This window comes from Lycium barbarum, chromosome 11 (assembly GCF_019175385.1).
Source record: "Lycium barbarum isolate Lr01 chromosome 11, ASM1917538v2, whole genome shotgun sequence".
In the NCBI taxonomy this organism is placed as follows: domain Eukaryota; kingdom Viridiplantae; phylum Streptophyta; class Magnoliopsida; order Solanales; family Solanaceae; genus Lycium; species Lycium barbarum.
In genome coordinates, this window is record NC_083347.1 from 28,175,118 (window position 1) to 28,194,307 (window position 19,190).

Consider the following 19,190-nt stretch of genomic DNA (forward strand, 5'->3'; position numbering starts at 1 on the left):
GAGCCTTGGAGAAGCTTTTGAGCTACAGTCTCCGAGCAAGTGAACAATCAGATCTTTGCTTAGTTGAACAAAAGCAAGTAGGAACTGAGAGCAAAATAAGAACAAGGTAATTCTTGTACATATCTTCATATGATCCTTACAATGAGATGAACACATCTATTTATACTAGAGCTATGGGGTGCATGATCCTCAAATCACGCCCTCTTCATTACCAATATTAATGCCAAAGGTTATAATATGTAATAAAGGGATTTAATGTTATGGCAATGAAGGGCAATAATGCACATGTAAGACCGGAGGAAGACTTGGGGTTTCTTGTAACGGTTGCACATTGAATGACGTTTGACCGGTGAGTTGGCATGCTTCTTCGGCAATTTGTAGTTTCTGTTTCCGGTAGCTGCTGCCAAGTTACTCCTCGGAGCGTCGTTATTATTTCCCGGAGCCCCTTGCTTGCTGACTCAAATTTAACATGTCACCATCGCCACGTATCATTCTTTGATACGTCTACTTGGTGTCGACGGATTTCCCTATACAATCATATATAAGTCAATTAAATGTTTTAAATTTACTTTTCAATCAAACACTATTATATAAATTGAAATATAGAAATATTGGTTAGTTCTATTTTCGAAAGACGATGAGAAAATACAAAGGTTGCATATATGATATGGTGGGTAATTTTAATTTTAGGCTGTGATATTGTTCATGAAAAGTTCACCATTCAAAACCAACTGCTTGCCACTTTTACCATCATAATTTGGAATGTGCCACCAAAATCAAAATTTGCATTAGTCAATTATTTATGCTTCAATTTGAAACTAAATGAAATTCACATGAATCTATTATATAAAAACTTCACTTTTTTAATATTACACTGAAAATGGTAAATGCTATACGCGAACACTTAATTCAAAACTAGCCAAACACAATCAGTGCAAATCTACAAGGAAAAAAAAGAACCTTCTATGCATGTAAACTGTGGTTATGATTTTTAAATTTCAATCAATTTATTTTTTTAAGTACTACATCAAGTTGTCCTTAAGCTAATGTTTAAGTTGTAGTCTAATCATCATATTTCATATCTACCAACATATGACCCGAATTACATAAAAATAGAAAGAAAAAAAGAACTTGCACTCTTCATGCCTTTCTTTTTCATCATTGAAAGAGCCATCCCTCCTTACAAAAGTTTTAAAAAAATGAGGATAAGATTCCTTCTTTATAATGCCCATCATATTTTAGTGGAAGTTTGAAAAATAAAATAATAAGGTTAGTCTTGTCATTAATAAAAATTAGGCAAATTTCTCTTTTTAGAGCTGATGTGGTGGACGGGCCACTCGATGACCGACCAAACCGGCCTTACTAGCCAGTCTTCTGTCCTATTAACGATGAAGACATTTGCCTTTTCCTTTTTGGATTACCAATTTCTTTCTGGCCCTCAATTACAGCACCCACATATCTGGTAATTACTCAACTCCCCCTTTGATTCCAATTTTCATGTTTTTGAGTTTTGACGTCCCTGCTACATGGGAATGAAATTAATAGTTTGCCTATGGGACAAATTAAAGTTCGTTGAGTATTTCTTTTATGTTTAAAAACAAAAAATATTTCTTTTATGATCCAGAAAGTCATCTGGAGCCAACCCTTAGGATCAACAGTAATTCGAGGATAATGGGTCGCCTCTTTACCCTTCTACTATTTAGATATCAAGCTTTACTTCGCATGGCACAAGTCCCAAACTTGTGACTTGAGTATAAGTCTGTTTAACTTTAAAAACGGAGAACAATTAAATTTATGCGTGACGCCAAAGATATGTGGCTAAATTCAATTACAGAATAAATTGCAAGATAAACCAATAAGCAAACAAAGAAGCAGATATGACCGAATGTTAATTATGTCTAGCCTCGGGTATAGAAACCGAGGTCAATACCCTATGCTGAACACGTATACGATGAATAATGAAAATGAACTCAAGAATGCAGAGATAAAAAGAGATCCTCACCTTCTACAAAGAATTAATGGGCACAGCAGCACATTCACTGCCAGCGGTCAACAAAGCGATAATGAGGAAGGGTCCGGTGCTAAACCATGAACAACAGCTGCACCTATGTAAAGAGGTAACTGACTCTGAAATTGCCCAGGGGTTACAAGTTATTGGAGACGATAAGTCTCCTGGTATTGATGGCTACAATGCTCTGTTCTTCAAAAAAACTTGGCCTATACTTAAAGAAGATGTCCTCGCTGCTATAAAAACTTTCTTCTCCACAGGTAAGCTGTATCGAGCAATAAACTGCACTTCGATCACGCTGGTTCCTAAAACAGCAAAGCCAACTACTGTTAAAGAGTTCAGACCGATTGCTTGCTATACCATTCTCTATAAGATCATTGGAAAGATTCTTGCTGCTCGGCTACAGCCCTTTATGGCAGAGCTTATCTGTGAAGCTCAAGCTGGTTTCATTCCCAGTCGGAAGATTTCAGACAACATCATCCTCTCCCATGAACTTGTAAGAGCTTATACTAGAAAACATACATCCCCTAGATGTGTCATCAAAATAGACTTAAAAAAAGCCTATGGCTCAATCGAATGGGTGTATCTTGAGCAAGTTCTTAGGGAGCTACAATTTCCAAATAAATTTCTCGGGTGGGTGATGGAGTGTGTAAGGACAGTACATTACACTATTATGGTCAATGGAGAACCTTCGGAACTATTCGATGCGGCTCGAGGCCTTAGGCAAGGTGACCCCATGTCGCCTTATTTATTTGCAATCGCTATGGAATATCTAAGTCGACATATGAATGACCTTAAGCACTGTCGGCTATTCAAATTTCATCCTAGGTGTTCGAAACTTGGGATCACCCATCTAAGTTTTGTGGATGACCTTCTATTGTTTGCCACGACTGATGTTCCCTCTGTTGTAGCAATTCAGCAATGTTTTCAGTCCTTCTCCCAGGCTTTGGGTCTACAAGCAAACTTAGGGAAAAGCTCGGTGTATTTTGGTGGAACTCCCCTAGCTGTCCAAAACAGTATACTATCTCTTCTTGGCTACTCGTGTGGTAATCTCCCTTTTAAATATCTAGGGGTGCCTTTGTCCACCAAGAAACTGACTATGGTCCAGTGGCTGCCTTTAATTGAGAAAATAACTGCAAAAATATCTTCTTGGACTGCAAAAAAAACTGTCCTATGCTGGTAGGATACAACTGGTGCAAGCGGTTATTTTTGGCATCCAAGCTTATTGGGCTCAAATATTTATCATTCCAAGCAAGGTTCTTAAAGATATTGAGTCATATTGCCGAAGTTATGTTTGGTCGGGGACAAACACCATCACTAGGAAAGCTCTTGTGTCGTGGGAGAGGATGTGTACCCCGAAATCAGCTGGTGGCCTCAACTTGATCAATCTCCAGCAGTGGAACAAGACTGCTATAGCCAAAACTTGTTGGGACCTGAAGCACAAACAAGATAAGCTATGGATCCGATGGATCCACGCTTATTACATTAAGGGGCAACAATTCCATGAGGCTGCTACACCACAACAAGCCTGCTGGATGGTGAGAAAGGTTTTGGAAGCAAGAGCCATAACTGAACACATCCAACATAGGCCGAATCTTGGTAAGTCACTTATCAAGATCGTTTATCTACAACTAATTGGGTCTCAGTCGAGACCTCCATGGAAATGCTTGATGTTCAACAACTCAGCCCGGCCTAAAGCCATATTCACTATGTGGTTGCAACTACAAGATAGACTGCTTACTACTGATAGATTGCAGAATTGGGGTATCGATGTGAATATAGACTGCATCTTTTGCCAGAATCAAATGGAGACAAGAGACCATTTATTTAAGGACTGTGACTACTCCACTGCCATATGGAGGAAACTACTACTGTGGTCTCGAAACCAAAATTTTACTAGTACAACTTGGGAGGAGCATGCTGGACAGATCGTGCGGAAAGGGAAAGGTAAGTCAGTAGGTGCCCAGATCTTCAGATTGATTTATGCTGAGTTTGTGTATGCGGTGTGGCTAGAAAGAAACCAGCGGATCTTTGAGAAAAAAAGCAAGAATTGGGAGTCAGTTGCTCGGGAAATTGCCTTTATGTGTAGTGTAAGAGCTAGTCCAAAAATTGCACCTGTACTTCAACAGTTTATCTTTACATAGTAGCAGTCCAATAGGAGCGGTGGAGTTGTTAAGATGAGAAATTAGCGAGTGAGTATTAACTTGCTATTAGTTTGTAAATCTTCACTGGTGATTAATATAAATGTTAGTTACCAAAAAAAAAAATGAACTCAAGAACAAAATGGGGATGAGCTTAAAATGATTCTTTTATCTCTTGATATGAACTCTTTTCTTTCTTTCTGTTGCCAACCCTCTCAATGGGTGAGAACCTTCTCTTTATATATTAGAGGAGTCCCAACCCTAGTATAATTCTAAATAAAGAAAATAAATCTGGTGATAGCTGTTACCGAGATCGACGCTAAAATATCCGGTTGAGGGCGGATATTTCGGTTTTCTCCTTATGGCAGTTAACCGCCCTTCCTTTATCGCCTCATCCCAGGTCGAGCTCGATGCCTCGTTCACGGTGAGCCGGTCATATCGTGGCCGAGCATAATCATGACAACGGGAAACCGAGCGTGCCTGTATCCTCGGTTTTACCATATACAGATAGTCCCCCCATTTTCCGAGGTAAAATGACTGACGGCGGGGAATGGACCAAAATAAAGCTGAATAGCCGCCTCCAACTACCTAGGACAAGACCTTCCAGTCAAAATCTCACTCTATCCGATGCTAGGTCATCATTACCCAGTTGCCAAATCTTTTTGGGAATCGTCCTTGTATCAGAGTCCTTGATACGCTACAAGGCCTCTTGATTCTCTTTCTATATAAAGCCCATGTCTTCTTCCCTTTCCATGCATCTGCACTTCCTCAAATCTCACTTTGCTCCTCCTTAAAACCTTCTGCGATTCCCTAATTGACCTTGTAGTGATCCTTGAATTTTTTCAATCTTCCTTCATCAGGGTGTGACTATTTACTGTTAAGAAAAACCTTCCACAAACATGGCTCACGTCCCATTATTGACTCAAGGTGAAGATCAGCACTCATTTACATCATCAACGGGAGCCGCTGGTGCTGACAAGGGGCTAGAATCTCTTGCTGCTGGTATTCTCCCGTCGGGTCTTTTCTACACGAACGACTGCAAAATTCTTCACCATTTTGATTCGATGGAGAACTTCGAATCTTGTATCGACGATGGCGCCATTACCGTGGTCAGAGAGGATTGCAACTTAGGCGGAGATGTTGACGTTCGCCCTGTTGGGGACGGTGTGAAAATAAATCACCACATTGTCAGTTATTCGTTGTTATACATGTATCCTTTTGCTATAGGGTTCACTCTCCCTGTTTATCGAGTGATCGAGGACTTCTGTATCTGGTATCGAATATGTATCGGGCAGATCGCTCCACAGGTTTGGAGACTTGTGTATTGTATTGAGAAGTTGGATAATGTGGCCGGAGTCGCCTTACCCTTGACCATTTGCTTCACATAAATATACCTCGGGTGATCCGAGGGGGAATTGTTCATATGGTTCCTAAGGGTACCGAAGCCTGATCGACCCCGAAGACAATTACGACCGAGGATGGCTTCATCGGTTTGTAATGATATGCACAGCTCAACTTCATCGTCCTTCGTTTGCCGATTTTCCTGAGATGTGGAACCCCTCACCAAATTAGGTTGAACCCGAGCTTTTTACGGCTATTTTTGAATGGGTGATTGCCCTTCTCCGAGTTTCTCGTAGCGTAGGCCGTTCTTGGAGAAGGATGGCACCCGAAGGGTGGAAAGGCAAAGACCATGATAGTCTCTTAATTTGATCGTTTCGACCCTCATTTCCCTGCATTATGTCTTAACCCAATGTATTTGATTTTCAGGACTTCAGACGAGGAGGGCTTCTAAGGGAAAGTTGGTGGCCGAGGATGTTACTCGGGGAAGAAGAGCATCTGCACCACTGAGGGCACCTGGGCGCAGAGAGACGAGAAACTTCCCAGTTAGGCAATCGGGGGTTGGATCTCGGGTTCGAACCTGTCATATCATGGAGACCCGTCGAGAAATGCCTTTTGGAGAAGCTCCGCCAACAATAGTGCTTGATTAAGAAGATCTATCGGGGCCGAATATCCCCGGTTCATCTGCCTCCGGTGCAAGTCATGGGGATATCTAATCGATATCATGCGTCATCGCCGCATCCTGTGGAGTAGGCTAAAGATCTCAACCTTTAACTTGCTAGGCTGGTTAAGGGTGTTGCTGTTTTACTTTCGTTTTCCAATTAGTAACAGTAGAGTAGGGCCTCTCCCATTTTCTCCTGTCATGCTGATGTATCCGACATTGTCGGAATTTTGTGGAATGGGACAACTTTTAATGGGACTTTGCGAATTGGTTTTTATTGGACTTGATTGAGCATTCCATGTGCGTTGTTTGTACCTAAATTTTGTATTTGTCCTTGCAATATTCGATCAATAATCTGTTGTACCATAATTCACAAAAATTCGAAATGTTTCGCTACCGGCTGCCATGTTCGAACATTTTATTCAAAATTCGGCCGTAATTAGTTCGAGACCACATCTTTTGCGATCGATACAGAAGCTTTTACTTGATAGTGACATTCGTGTGAGAGTGCGACCGAGGTCTCATCGGAAGATCGACCTGCTTAAGTACGATCTGTTGATCGAGCAGTTGTCCCGATTCCTTCTCGCGTACGCTCCCCGTGGTTGGATAAGATCAAGGTCACATCCATCACATCCGTCTGACATCGGCACGTGTCAAGACTCTGTTGGTTCTGAAGACGGTTATGGAAGGCAAGCCGTCTCGGCCCCACTCTATAAAAGCAAGTTTTCCCTTTCATTTTTCGCTTTCTGACTTTTACCAAAGAGATTTTGACCTTCGTGCACGTTGATTCTCATATCTTCAAACCTTCATACCTTCATATCTTCATATCTCCTTATCAGTTTCCTACTCAATCTTCAAACTTTCATTCAAACCTTCATACCTTCATACTTCTGAAATGACGAGCAAATCTTCAAAGGCTAAAACCGGTGAGACCTCCTCGGCTCCAAAATCGGAGCCAGTACTGACTGACTTCATTCCTCAAGATTGCTCGACTATCCGGGATTCAAGGTCGAGAAACCCTCTCAACAAGGGGATCGACTTGTCAAAATATCGACTTACTTGCGCACGATACCCCAGAGTAAACTTGAGCAAGTCAAGGTCGATTGTGGGTGGAAGGGTAAGGAGGTCATTATTCCCGAGCAGGATGAAGCCATAACGACCTATGTGGAAGGGTATTTAAGCGTTTATACCTATCCTTTCACATTTAGCACACTCGATCCCGTGGTAGTGGATTTCTGCAAACGGTATGAGATTACCCTCTGCCAAATTCATCCGTCATTTTGGAAGATCATTGTGCTCCTCCGTTATTTCACTTCAAACGTGGATGCTCCATTCACGGTGCACCATCTACTCCGGCTATATAGTCCCTGTGTCTTCAAAGGGGGCTTGATGAAACTCTCAAAACGAGCCAGCAAGGCGCCCTTCTCCGGTCTGGACGAAGATAGAGACCGAGGCTGGCAGGGTAGATTTGTCTGAATCAGGACAACAGATCTGATTCTTGCTGATAAGTTGTCGTTTCCCGAGAAATGGAACCCGAACCGTAAGTAACTTTATTTTGGTTCGATATGACCATACGCCTGTACTTACACTGAATACCCGAACCGTGAACAACTTTATTTTGGTTCGATATGACCATACGCCTGTACTTACACTGAATCTTTTATTTGCTCGTATGTATATAACGCTCATCCGAACCCTCGGTGGGGTTCCTAACTTTGATCAGTGGGTCGGAAAAATCTGTTCCCAACTCACTTATGCCGACCGTACCTGGAGACGTTTGTCCCGATCCCGATGGGAGGCCGGAGCACATGGTAAGTCTTTCCCTTAGAGCTTTGTCCCGTCTTCCCTACGTGCTACGCCATGTCAGATAAGTAAGGACTGTTTTTCTTTTCACTTTACAGGTCTATCAAAGGCCACCAGAATTCGGGGCCAGGAGGCTGCCGAGGCCTCGGCCGACGAGCAAGATATCGAAGCTCCTGATCCGGGAGAAAAGGCTGAAAGGAGGAAAATTCGATCCTCCGAATCTTCTCGAATTTCTTCCCAGACCCGGAAAAGATCGAGGCTTACTATCAGAGAGGCCTCTTCGGAAGATGTCTCAGCGCGTGCTCTGGATTCTGAGGTTGTCGGACAACTATCGGATCATTCTGATGATGACGACCAGGCATTGGGCGGGCATCGTCTTGTTGACGAGCTCCTTAAGCAAGATCTGACCGGTTCTGCGGCGATTACTCTACCACTGGTGGAAAGCTCAAGTCAAATTTTGGCGAGTTCGAGGGATGTCCCGAGGACGAAGGTCGGAGCACCTATAGACCAACAACAGAGCACACTCCTACTCGAAATTTTGAAAGGCTGCCAGCCGCAGCTGCTGGATCGAAGGCAGCTTTCTCGGTACCAGGCTCAAAGGTACCTAACATTGCACCTTTGTATGGTATTGGTTTTATACTTCCGATACGAGCTGTGGCCTCGTCTGAAACAATAATTTGTATACAGGACTCTCCGTCCCCATTGGTGGATATTCCCGCCGATGTTGAAAAAGCCAAGGGCAAGATGACCGAGAAAGGGGCAGCCGGTCAAGAAGGTTGTGAAATACCCGCTCCGGGTATGTCGGGTTTTGAGCATTTGTCCATCCCCGTAGCCAACAGTTTCGTGGTCAATTCCGGTCCTAGGTTAGAGAAATTGTTTCCTGCCTCTAGTACCGACCCGAATCGGAAGAGGCTAATAACTTTCAAGGTACCGGCCGATATGAACATGTTATCGGGGTCGGTCGGGGTGGCCAGTTATTTGTACCCTTTAATGTCCCAAGAAGATCGTAAGAAAATAGCTGAAGTCAGCGAATCGTGCCTTTTCAACGAGGCTCAACAGGTAGTGAACCGGGTCAGTCTTGTTCTTACGCCCTTTTCACTTACTTTTAATTTCAAGCCTCATTTTAACAACCGTTCCTCTTTCCCTTACAGGCCTCTGTGCTTCATCATGCAAGCTTCCCCCGGCTCAGGCACGAAGTGGGCCAGCTCAAGGAGGAGCTCAAAAGCAAGAGTCAGGAGGTAGACGAGCTCATGAATCTGTATTAGCAGAAGTTGCGATATATCTTGTCTCTCCCTGACCTTTCTATCCTTAAGTCGGATTTAGCAGCGGCTCGAAACGAAGCTGTCGAGGCTAAGCGGGAACGTGACCAGTTGGCAGAGAAGGTAAAGACTTTAAAAGCTTACAATAAATCTTCAATAGCCGATGCTAATGCCCTTCTTTCTCAGGCCCGGGCATATGTTAATTAGATTGATCAACTTCGGGCAGAGCTTGATGGAATTATGCCCGAGCTTAATGCCCTTCCAGAAATGACCATCGGTGCTGTGTCCGAACGTAATGTTCTCAGGGAGCAGCTTCAGGCGTCGGTGGAATAAATAAACGGACTCAGCTCATCGTTTGCTGCGGCCAACGCTGAACTGGATCGACTAAACCGAGTCATCACCGATCTACAGGCTGAACATGGAAAGGCTCTTGACAAGATCTCGAGTTACAACGATATGTTATAGCAGTATAAGGCTGACGTGACTGCTGCCGAGAAGTCCAGTAATCTTCGAGCCGAATATATGCGGTGCTTTTCCCGAAGGGAAACCCTTGAAGAGGTTCAAGCCACCGGGGTGGACTTGTCAGATCTAATCGAGGAGGCCAAGAAGCTCGAAGCAGAAGCAAAAGCTGCGTTCGACCCTGAGGATTCGGACGTCGACCTTGAATCAGCCGGGGAAGAGACTGAGGGATCGGGTGAAGATTAGGCTCGTAGGCCTTATATCCCTTTTTTCTCCCTTTGTTGTTGTTTTTGCTTTTTGTTTTAAGGACGCTAATTTGAGCCTTTGTAAATTCACTTATGTGTATGTATAAATAAAAAGAAGATATTCATCCGGTCTATTCATCGCCTTTTGTTGCTCTTTGCAAATTATTCCTCGGTTCAATGTTTGTTCGATTTATGCCATCGTTTTATCTTGCCTTATTGTTTCGGTAGGGATAAAATTCAAGTGGCAATGGCTCGTGATCGGGTTTTAGTCCGTGTTGAATTTAATCATTGCCCTATTTATGATTTGAAAGACAGGCCGGATCACAATATTCTTTGTGTTTTAAGACCGTAATCTTCATGCTTTATAGACCGTAGTCTTTAACCATTTAGGCCATAGCCTTTTAGCTGCTTTCTAGACTGTAGTCTTTAATTGTTTGGGCCATAGCCTTTCAGTATCTGGCAACATTGGATCATTGTGATCGAAGTAAGATTTTTTATTGAAAACCCAACCAGAGATGTATCCGTAATTGTTGTCGTGGCAAGAACAAACTAATTGGACACGCTTCAATTGATCGTTTGGTCCTTACATGTGATCCTATCGTTAAAGCCTTGGCTTTTACATAGTTATCACTTAGTATAATATCACTTAGTATAATAGTCCTCTAGTACTCGAGCCCGAAGTATGAGAGCTTGGGTACTATAAACCCGGTATGTGCAGTCCCTGGTCTCCAGTCTTTGATCGGTATGCTCTATTTGCGTAGCACGCTATTCAGCACTGCCTCATTAAAAACCTTGCCGAAAACCATTTCGTGACAAAATGGTCAAAGGGAAAAAGAGTGCAGCACGTGCTTTCAGTCCTAAGTCTATGACTTCCCAGTTTTCGTTGTGTTGCTTCGGTGTCTCTCGGACTGTATTCCTGTGTGGTTAGATCGAGAGAGAGAAGAAAAACAAAAGAAAAATTATTCGTACCTTTAACAGTAATATCGTTTTAGGTGTGTTACGTTCCAGCTGCTGTCCGTCTTCGTTCTCGAGCTGATAAGAACCTTTACCGGTTACTCCAGTGACTCGGTACGGTCCTTCCCAATTCAGGGCTAATTTCCCTTCGTGAGGGTTCTTTGTATGAACTATGACCTTCCTCAGTACCAAGTCCCCAATCTCAAAGTGCCTGAGGTTGGTCCTTCAGTTATAATATCTTTGCATTCTTTGTTTTTGTGCGGCTATTCGGATATGATCAGCCTCCCTCTTTTTGTCCACGAGGTTCAGATTGACAGACATTGCTTCATGGTTCGAGTCCTCAGTGGCATATCGGAATCTTAAACTTGGCTCACCAACTTCGACGAGTATCAGGGCGTCGGCTCCGTATACAAGTGAAAACGGAGTCTTCCCGGTGCTTGATCTTACCGTTGTGTGGTAGGCCCATAAAACCTCGAGCAGAACATCCTTCCATCGGTGCTTAGAGCCGGCCAGTCTTTTTTTTAAATTCTGCAGTCTAGTTTTATTGGTAGACTCGGCCTAACTATTCGCGCTCGGGTGATACGGGGTGGATAGGATTTTCTTGATTTTGTATTCTTCGAAAAACTTGCTGACCTTGCTACCTATGAATTGCTTCCCGTTATCACACGCGATCTCCGTGGGTACCCCGAATCGACATATTATATGGTCGTAAATGAAATCAATAACCTCTTTTTTCCTGACTTTCTCGAGTGCCTGTGCTTTGACCCATTTAGAGAAATAATCAGTCATAAGTAAAATAAATTGCGTCTTACCTGGGGCGCATGGAAAAGGCCCTACTATATCCATGCCCCATTTCATGAATGGCCATGGGGAAAGGACCAGATGGAGCTTTTCCCCGGGTTGGTGTATTGACAGGGCGTCCCTTTGGCATTCGTTACATTTTTGAACGAAGGTTTTGGCGTCTTCCTCCATCTCGTTCCAATTGTATCTTGCCCTGATTAGCTTGCGGACCAATGAATCGGCTCCCAAATGAATTCCACAAGTCCCCTCGTGAACTTTCCTCAGAACGTAGTCGGTTTCTCCTGGTCCTAGGTATCTTGCCAAGGGGCCGTAAAATGACCTTCGGTATAATTGGCCATCGACCAAACAAAATCTAGCTGCTTTGGTTCGGAGGGCTCTTGATTCCTTGGCATCGGATGGTAGCTTTCCTGTTTGAATATAGTCTATGTATTTGTTCATCCAATCCCAAGTGAGGCTAGTCGAGTTTATCTCGGCATGGTCGGTCTCTATGATCGATTTTGTCAACTGTACCACAGTTCCGGAATTGAATCCGTCTGACTCTACCGAGGATTCCATATTTACCAGGGCGTCCGCCTCATTATTCTGATCCCGGGGTATGTGTTCAACGTCCACTCCTTGAACCGGCGAAGGATAACCTGCAATTTTTCGTGATATCTCTGCATTCGATCATCCTTGATTTCAAAGGTTCCATTCATTTGGTTGACCACCAGGAGAGAATCGCACTTGGCCTCAATGATCTCGGCTCCCAAGCTTTTAGCTAGTTCTAAACCTGCAATCATAGCCTCATACTCGGCTTCGTTGTTAGTTAAATCAGCCGATCTAATAGATTGTCTTATTATGTCATTCGAGGGAGGTTTAAGAACGATCCCTAACCCGGACCCTTTTACATTAGAAGCACCGTCTGTGTAAAGAGTCCAGACCCCCGTATTAGTCCCTGAGGTAAGAAGCATTTCCTCATCGACCTCGGGAATCATGGCCGGTACAAAGTCGGCCACAAAATCCACCAATATTTGGGATTTGATCGCAGTTCGGGGTTTGTATTCAATATCATACCCGCTAATCTCCACAACCCACATCGCTAGTCAGCCTGAGAGTTCGGGTTTATGCATGACATTCCTTAGGGGGTACGACGTTACGACGCATATGGGATGACACTGAAAGTAAGGTTTTAATTTTCTAGATGCACTCAATAAAGCCAAGGCGAGTTTTTCCAAATGTGGGTACCTGGTTTCGGCATCACCGAGGGTTCTACTTACATAGTAAACCGGGTATTGCGTACCTTTCTCCTCTCGAACCAGGACACCGCTCACCGCTATCTCGGACACTGCCAAGTATAGATACAATTGCTCGTTCGCTTTCGGCGTGTGGAGTAGAGGTGGGCTCGATAAGTACCCTTTGAGTTCTGCTAAGGCCATCTGACATTCGGGGGTCCATGCAAAGTCAGTCTTTTTCTTTAGCAATGATAAAAATCGATGACTCTTGTCCGAGGATCTGGAGATCAATCGGCTTAGGGCAGCTATCCGTCCTGTCAATCTTTGTACCCCCTTGATGTCATTGACCACGGTGATATCTTTAATTGCCTTTATCTTATCCGGCTTGATTTCGATTCCCCGATTTGATACCATGAATCCGAGAAACTTGCCCGATCCGACTCCGAAGGCACATTTTTCGGGTTCAACTTCATGTTGTACTTTCTTAATATGTTGAAAGTTTCCTGCAAAAAATTCAAGTGGTCCTCTGCTCGCAGGGACTTAACGACCATGTCATCTATATAAACTTCCATGGATTTCCCTATTTGGTATTCAAACATGCGGTTGACTAAACGCTGATAGGTGGCTCCGACATTTTTTAAGCCGAAAGGCATTACATTATAACAATATATGCCAGACCTAGTTATAAAAGAGGTTTTTTCTCGATCTTCCGGGTCCATTTGTATTTGGTTGTACCCGGAGTAGGCATCGAGGAAACTCAACATGTCGTGACCCGCAGTAGCGTCGATCATGCGATCGATGCTGGGCAAAGGCAATGAATCCTTCGGGCAGACTTTGTTTAAATCTTTATAATCTACGCACATTCTAAACTTATTCCCCTTTTTAGGCACTACAACAACGTTAGCTAACCAATCTGGGTATTTTACCTCCCGAATGGATCCTATATTAAGGAGCTTGGTTACCTCATCCTTGAAGAATGCATCGTTTATCTCGGGTTGTGGCCTCCGCTTTTGTTTGACCGAGGGAAAACTTGGATCTAGGCTCAACTTGTGTGTCATCACGTCCGGTGGAATACCTGTCATGTCTAAATGGGACCAAGCAAAGCAATCTGAGTTATTTTTAAGAAACTCAATAAATTCTTTCGTGAGCTCGGGGGTTAACCCCGTGCCCAGGTATACCTTCTTCTTTAGTAGATGGACGAACAGTATGACTTGCTCGAGTTCTTCGACCGTGGACTTAGTGGCATCGGAATCATCGGGCACCACAAAGGTTCTCGACACTCCGAATTTTAGCTCTTCGTCTAGTGTGTTTCCGTTCCGATCTTCCGAAGATCTCGGGATCGAGATCTATAATTGCTATTTGGCATTCTTCCCTTCGTTCCGATCTGGCGCCTTTATAGTCTTAACAGACTCTTCAACCGCGAACATTTCTTTTGCGGCCTGCTGTTCACCATGGACGATTTTGATACCATGATACTGAAGCAGCCCTCAGAATCTTATCATCTTCGACCCTGATCTTCGACTGATACCTGTTGTGTACATCAGCCCAAACGATCACCGGGTATTCTATCAGATTTTGCTTTAGCTCCATAGATGTGATCGAGCTCCTTGAATTGAGCCCTTGGGTGAAATCCTGAACGGCCCAATCGTCAGTGACTGGGGGTAAGTCCATGCGCTCTATTTGAAATCGACTCACAAACTCGCGGAAGGTCTCGTCATCTCGTTGCTTGACGTTGAACAAGTCCGATTTTTGTGTTTCGACCTTGATGGCCCCGACATGAGCCTTGACGAAAGCATCAACGAGCATGGAAAATGAATCAATTGAATACTCGGGCAAGTTATGATACCAAATCATCTCCCCCTTTGACAGAGTTTGCCTAAATTTCTTAAGTAGCACTGATTCTCTTTCGTCATCGGCAAGATCATTGCCATTAATAGCACATGTATATGCAGTCACATGTTCATTCGGCTCCGTCGTCCCAATATACTTCGGGATATCGGGCATGTGAAATCTCTTAGGGATTTTCATCGGTGCCGCACTCGGCGGAAATGGCATTTGAACAAATTTTTTCGAATCCGGTCCCTTCAACACTGGTGGAGCCCCCCGAATCTAATCGACCCTCGAGTTGTAGTTCTTCACCTTCATGTCGTTCGCCTCTATCTTCTTTTCGCCGGACTCGACTTTTTTAGTCAATTCTTCGAGCATTCTTATCAATTTGCTGCTTTGCCCGGGGTGGTTCTCGTTACCCTGTGGGATGCGTTTTTCCTCCGTATCCTGGGTCTATTCTGATGGGGCAATATCGGGTGCCTGACCTCGATTTTGCAATTGTGCTATGATCTATTGCTGGGCCTGCAACTGAGCCATAGCCATGTCTAACTGGTTTTGGAGCTGTTGCAGCATGACTCCGTTATTCTCGTCGGCCGGTACGTTGCCCACCGATGATCCGACTTGAACAAGATTAATGGGGGGCACATTTTTATTTGGTACGTCCCCGTCGTCATTCTCGTGATGGCTTGGTTCCACTTGGAAGTTAACAGAATGGGAATCCGACATTCTGGTATACCTGAAATCAAACCTTAAAGAACAAGTGTAAAATATCAAGTGTAACTAGAATGTTGTATTGAACCGCCACTAGTATCTAAGGCCCCACGGTGGGCGCCAAATTGTTTAACCTTAAAACGGAGAACAATTAAATTTATGCGTGAGGCCAAAGATATGTGGCTAAATTCAATTACAGAATAAATTGCAAGATAAACCAATAAGCAAACAAAGAAGCAGATCTGACCGAATGTTATTTATGTCTAGCCTCGGGTATAGAAACCGAGGTCAATACCCTATGCTGAACACGTACACGATGAATAATGAAAATGAACTCAAGAACAAAATGGAGATGAGCTTAGAATGATTCTTTTATCTCTTGATATGAACTCTTTTCTTTCTTTCTGTTGCTAACCCCCTCAATGGGTGAGAACCTCCTCTTTATATAGCAGAGGAGTCCCAACCCTAGTACAATTCTAAATAAAGAAAATAAATCTGGTGACAACTGTTATCGAGATCGACGCCGAAATATCCGATTGAGGGCGGATATTTCGGTTTTCTCCTTATGACAGTTAACAGGCCTTCCTTTATCGCCTCATCCCATGTCGAGCTCGATGCCTCGTTCACGGTGAGCCGGTCATATCGTGGCCGAGCATAATCATGATAACGGGAAACCGAGCGTGCCTGTATCCTTGGTTTTACCCGTATACAAAGTCCCTCGAACCTGTGACCTGAGTCACAAGTCTCTTAACCTTTGCCGCTTGAACTAAACCCCGGGCTGTTAATCCAATATCTACACATAATATTGGATTAAATGTCTAATATATTTCCTCAATATCTTCCTCTAAATATGTTTGTCTCTTTTTTAGAATGATTTTCCGCATTAAGTGAAAATAGAACACTAACAAATACTCTCTATGTAACGTAGTAAAAATCTAGAGTCAAATTACTAGCGCCAACATATGAATTCTTAATATGTTCAGATCGAATTTACCTAGCTAGTGAGCATGATCAATTACACTACTTAGTAACACTGTATAACCGGGAAAAGAGTAGGTAATACAAATACAATTAGTCACATTTTAGACGTAGGAGTAAACGGAAATGCATTAATCAATCATATTGATTACACGTTGATATATTTGTTGCTCACATTGCAAGGTCCGGTTTAAACTGTAACTAACCTAAGTTTCTTAATTATTGCTCATAACTCTTTTCACGGTAAAAGAAAAATTCGTACTGGGAAAGGATCACATCTCCTCAAGGACACTGCCAAGTACCAGCCAAAATTATATCCTTTTTTTCCCCTTTGATTTCGTTAGTATGTCGTGGCCATGTTAGCTGTGTTGTCACCTTTTTCTCACCATTAACATAAGTTTGCATTTCACAATTGGTAGTACTCGTTGCATATCTGGCTTTCAAACCAAACAAAATTTTAGACATGTGAAATTAATTCCCTAACTTTGTCTTTAACAAACAGCTAGAATATGGCATTTGGAATTTGTTTTGGTTTAGTTTTTAAAGATGTTTTCCGAAAGTGTTGTTAAAAAACATGAATAGGTTAAAAAATTCTAGACTATAATCATTTTACGAGTTTCCTACCTAAACTATTAGGCGTTCACAAACCTCTCTGAACTATCATGAACTCATAAAAAGTACCTCCTACAGAAATATGACATGCTATGGCTCCAAAAACACCTTCAAAGAATTAGGAGAACTGGAATTTATTCGTACCCCCCCCCCCCCCCCCCCGGCCAAAACTATCTCCATTTTGCGGGTTTCATACCTAAACTATTGGGAGTTTGAATACCATGAATTCATTGTGCCAGTTGGACTCATTTTCAAGAACTTGTTTCATCTGCACGCAACTCTCAGTAAGTTATATCAAAGATTTTGCACATATTCAATTGGGGGGGGGGGGGGGGGGTGGAGAATTTTAATCTAAAGGGAGTCATAGTCCTGCAGGGGTAACAGGATGACTCAATAGCTTAAGTATGAAACTCATAAATTGGTGATAGTTTGATGGGATTTTAACCTATCCACTAAAAAAAATTAAAATCCAAAAATTCATTTTGAGGATATTTGTATTATTTTTTTTTTGTGAAAATTACCAATGGGGTGTCTTTTGTTTCCGGGATAGGTTTTGGTCTTGATCAAAATAATTTCGCATAATCAGACGGTTGACTTTTATAAAATGGGCAAAATAATAATTAGAGAAAATACAGTCTGAAAGAGGGATATAATTCAGCTCTGACTAAATCATGGCAGGCTAACTGAACTTAGACAAGTAATTCAACATTAGAGTTGAATTTTTTGAAAGTTTCTTTAAATGGTCAATTGATCCCACTGACCGCCAACTATGGCTGCCAATTTGCTTCAATATTGGCATTCTATTGCTAGCTAATAAGACCAAGGTCAAATAATATTAGGTTGTGGTTACATCATTAAGATTTTCCGACATAAAATTCAAGGATTTTTCTTCACATGTAATAGTACTACGCTTACTCTCTAGAGTAGCTAATCCATGATTTTCACTAAGGAAATTAAAAAATATAAAGAAGTACGTACGCATATATATAAAGAAGTCAAGAGGATTCACATTTACTATATATACACCTAAAAAATAATTTTGACTTTATATATATAGTGTAATTTTCACATCACTAAGGGCCTCCCGGTACCCTAGCTTTGTTCGTACTTTAATGAGAATTACAAAGTTTAGAAAATAAAGAATATAATGTCACTACTAAGTTACTTTTCATGAGAATAGTGATGACAGAAAAATTCAGTATGTTTTGCATTATAAAAACGGACGGTCCAAATAAGTTTTGTTATACTTCATTGCAAACTAAAAACTTAGTCTACCTCACACACTTTGTGCTTTTGATTATAGTTTATTTTTGAAATTAGTAAAATCAGAAGACAATCTTGTTGGAAAAATTGATTAACAACACAGGATCACAAGTAAATTATTAGATAGTGTTGAACTCTTATTTTACTTTTGGAGAAATTGTAGAAAGACTAATTGCAAGATCTTCTAAGTCTTGTTACTTTCTTTATGACACTTCTCTTAATAGGGTAGAGAGGAAAAGAATTGGTAACAGACTTAGGGACCACAACTAATATATAACAGCGAGCACCTCTTTGAAAGAGCCATAACTCTTCACAGGCAACTTTTCAGAAGAGGGGTAACTCTTCAATTGTGAACCCATAAATTATAACTGAAGAGTTAACTAGGTTTCTATGCATATAAAATTCATACCTTATAACATAAGATTTATATATTTAGCCCATAAAATTAATATTTTATTAGATAAAAAAAATGGACTTCTTTAATTGATAGAAATCTATGTACAATTATATTAAATATGTGAGTCCACCAAATAGAGTATTTCCAACAATCTCCTACTTAGACCACATATATTTCTGAAAAATTGTACATAACTAAAACTTTATGGTGCGCACAATTTGCTATAACCATCCTCAGATCATAAGGTATTAGATTGTGAAGAATTTTCATTTAGAAAGTAATATTGTAGTAAAGGACTAGTGTCATGAAACTTTCTTAAATCTAAGATTTTAGGATTGTTAGCGCATTCTAGAACTATAAGGCATTAGATTTTAGAAAATTTCAAATGGATTATGACATTAAAACAATATCATTAATACCAAGGGTTACATATCTACAAATTTGAGAGTAGCCAAAGCATCTTAAATTTGATAGTCAAGATGTGTCAACCTTATAAAGGTATGATATTAATATTGCAATCAA

The 19,190-nt window shown here is 41.9% G+C and overlaps 2 protein-coding genes across 2 annotated transcripts; one reads left to right on the forward strand and one right to left on the reverse strand.

Moving 5' to 3' along the window:
* Window positions 1-3,354: 3,354 nt before the first annotated feature.
* Window positions 3,355-4,152, forward strand: LOC132619641 (uncharacterized). Its single transcript, XM_060334484.1, has one exon. It carries the CDS (start codon window positions 3,355-3,357, stop codon window positions 4,150-4,152), a length of 798 nt encoding a protein of 265 aa, XP_060190467.1.
* A 10,174-nt stretch (window positions 4,153-14,326) lies between these two features.
* On the reverse strand, window positions 14,327-14,908 carry LOC132619642 (uncharacterized). The gene has a single exon (XM_060334485.1). It carries the CDS (start codon window positions 14,906-14,908, stop codon window positions 14,327-14,329), a length of 582 nt encoding a protein of 193 aa, XP_060190468.1.
* Between the last annotated feature and the right edge of the window lie 4,282 nt (window positions 14,909-19,190).

What these genes read in the sequence shown, in the direction of transcription:
- LOC132619641 (XM_060334484.1), top strand. Translation starts at nt 3,355, where the DNA reads ATGTGTACCCCGAAATCAGCTGGTGGCCTCAACTTGATCAATCTCCAG.
- LOC132619642 (XM_060334485.1), bottom strand. Translation starts at nt 14,908, where the DNA reads ATGAAAATCCCTAAGAGATTTCACATGCCCGATATCCCGAAGTATATT.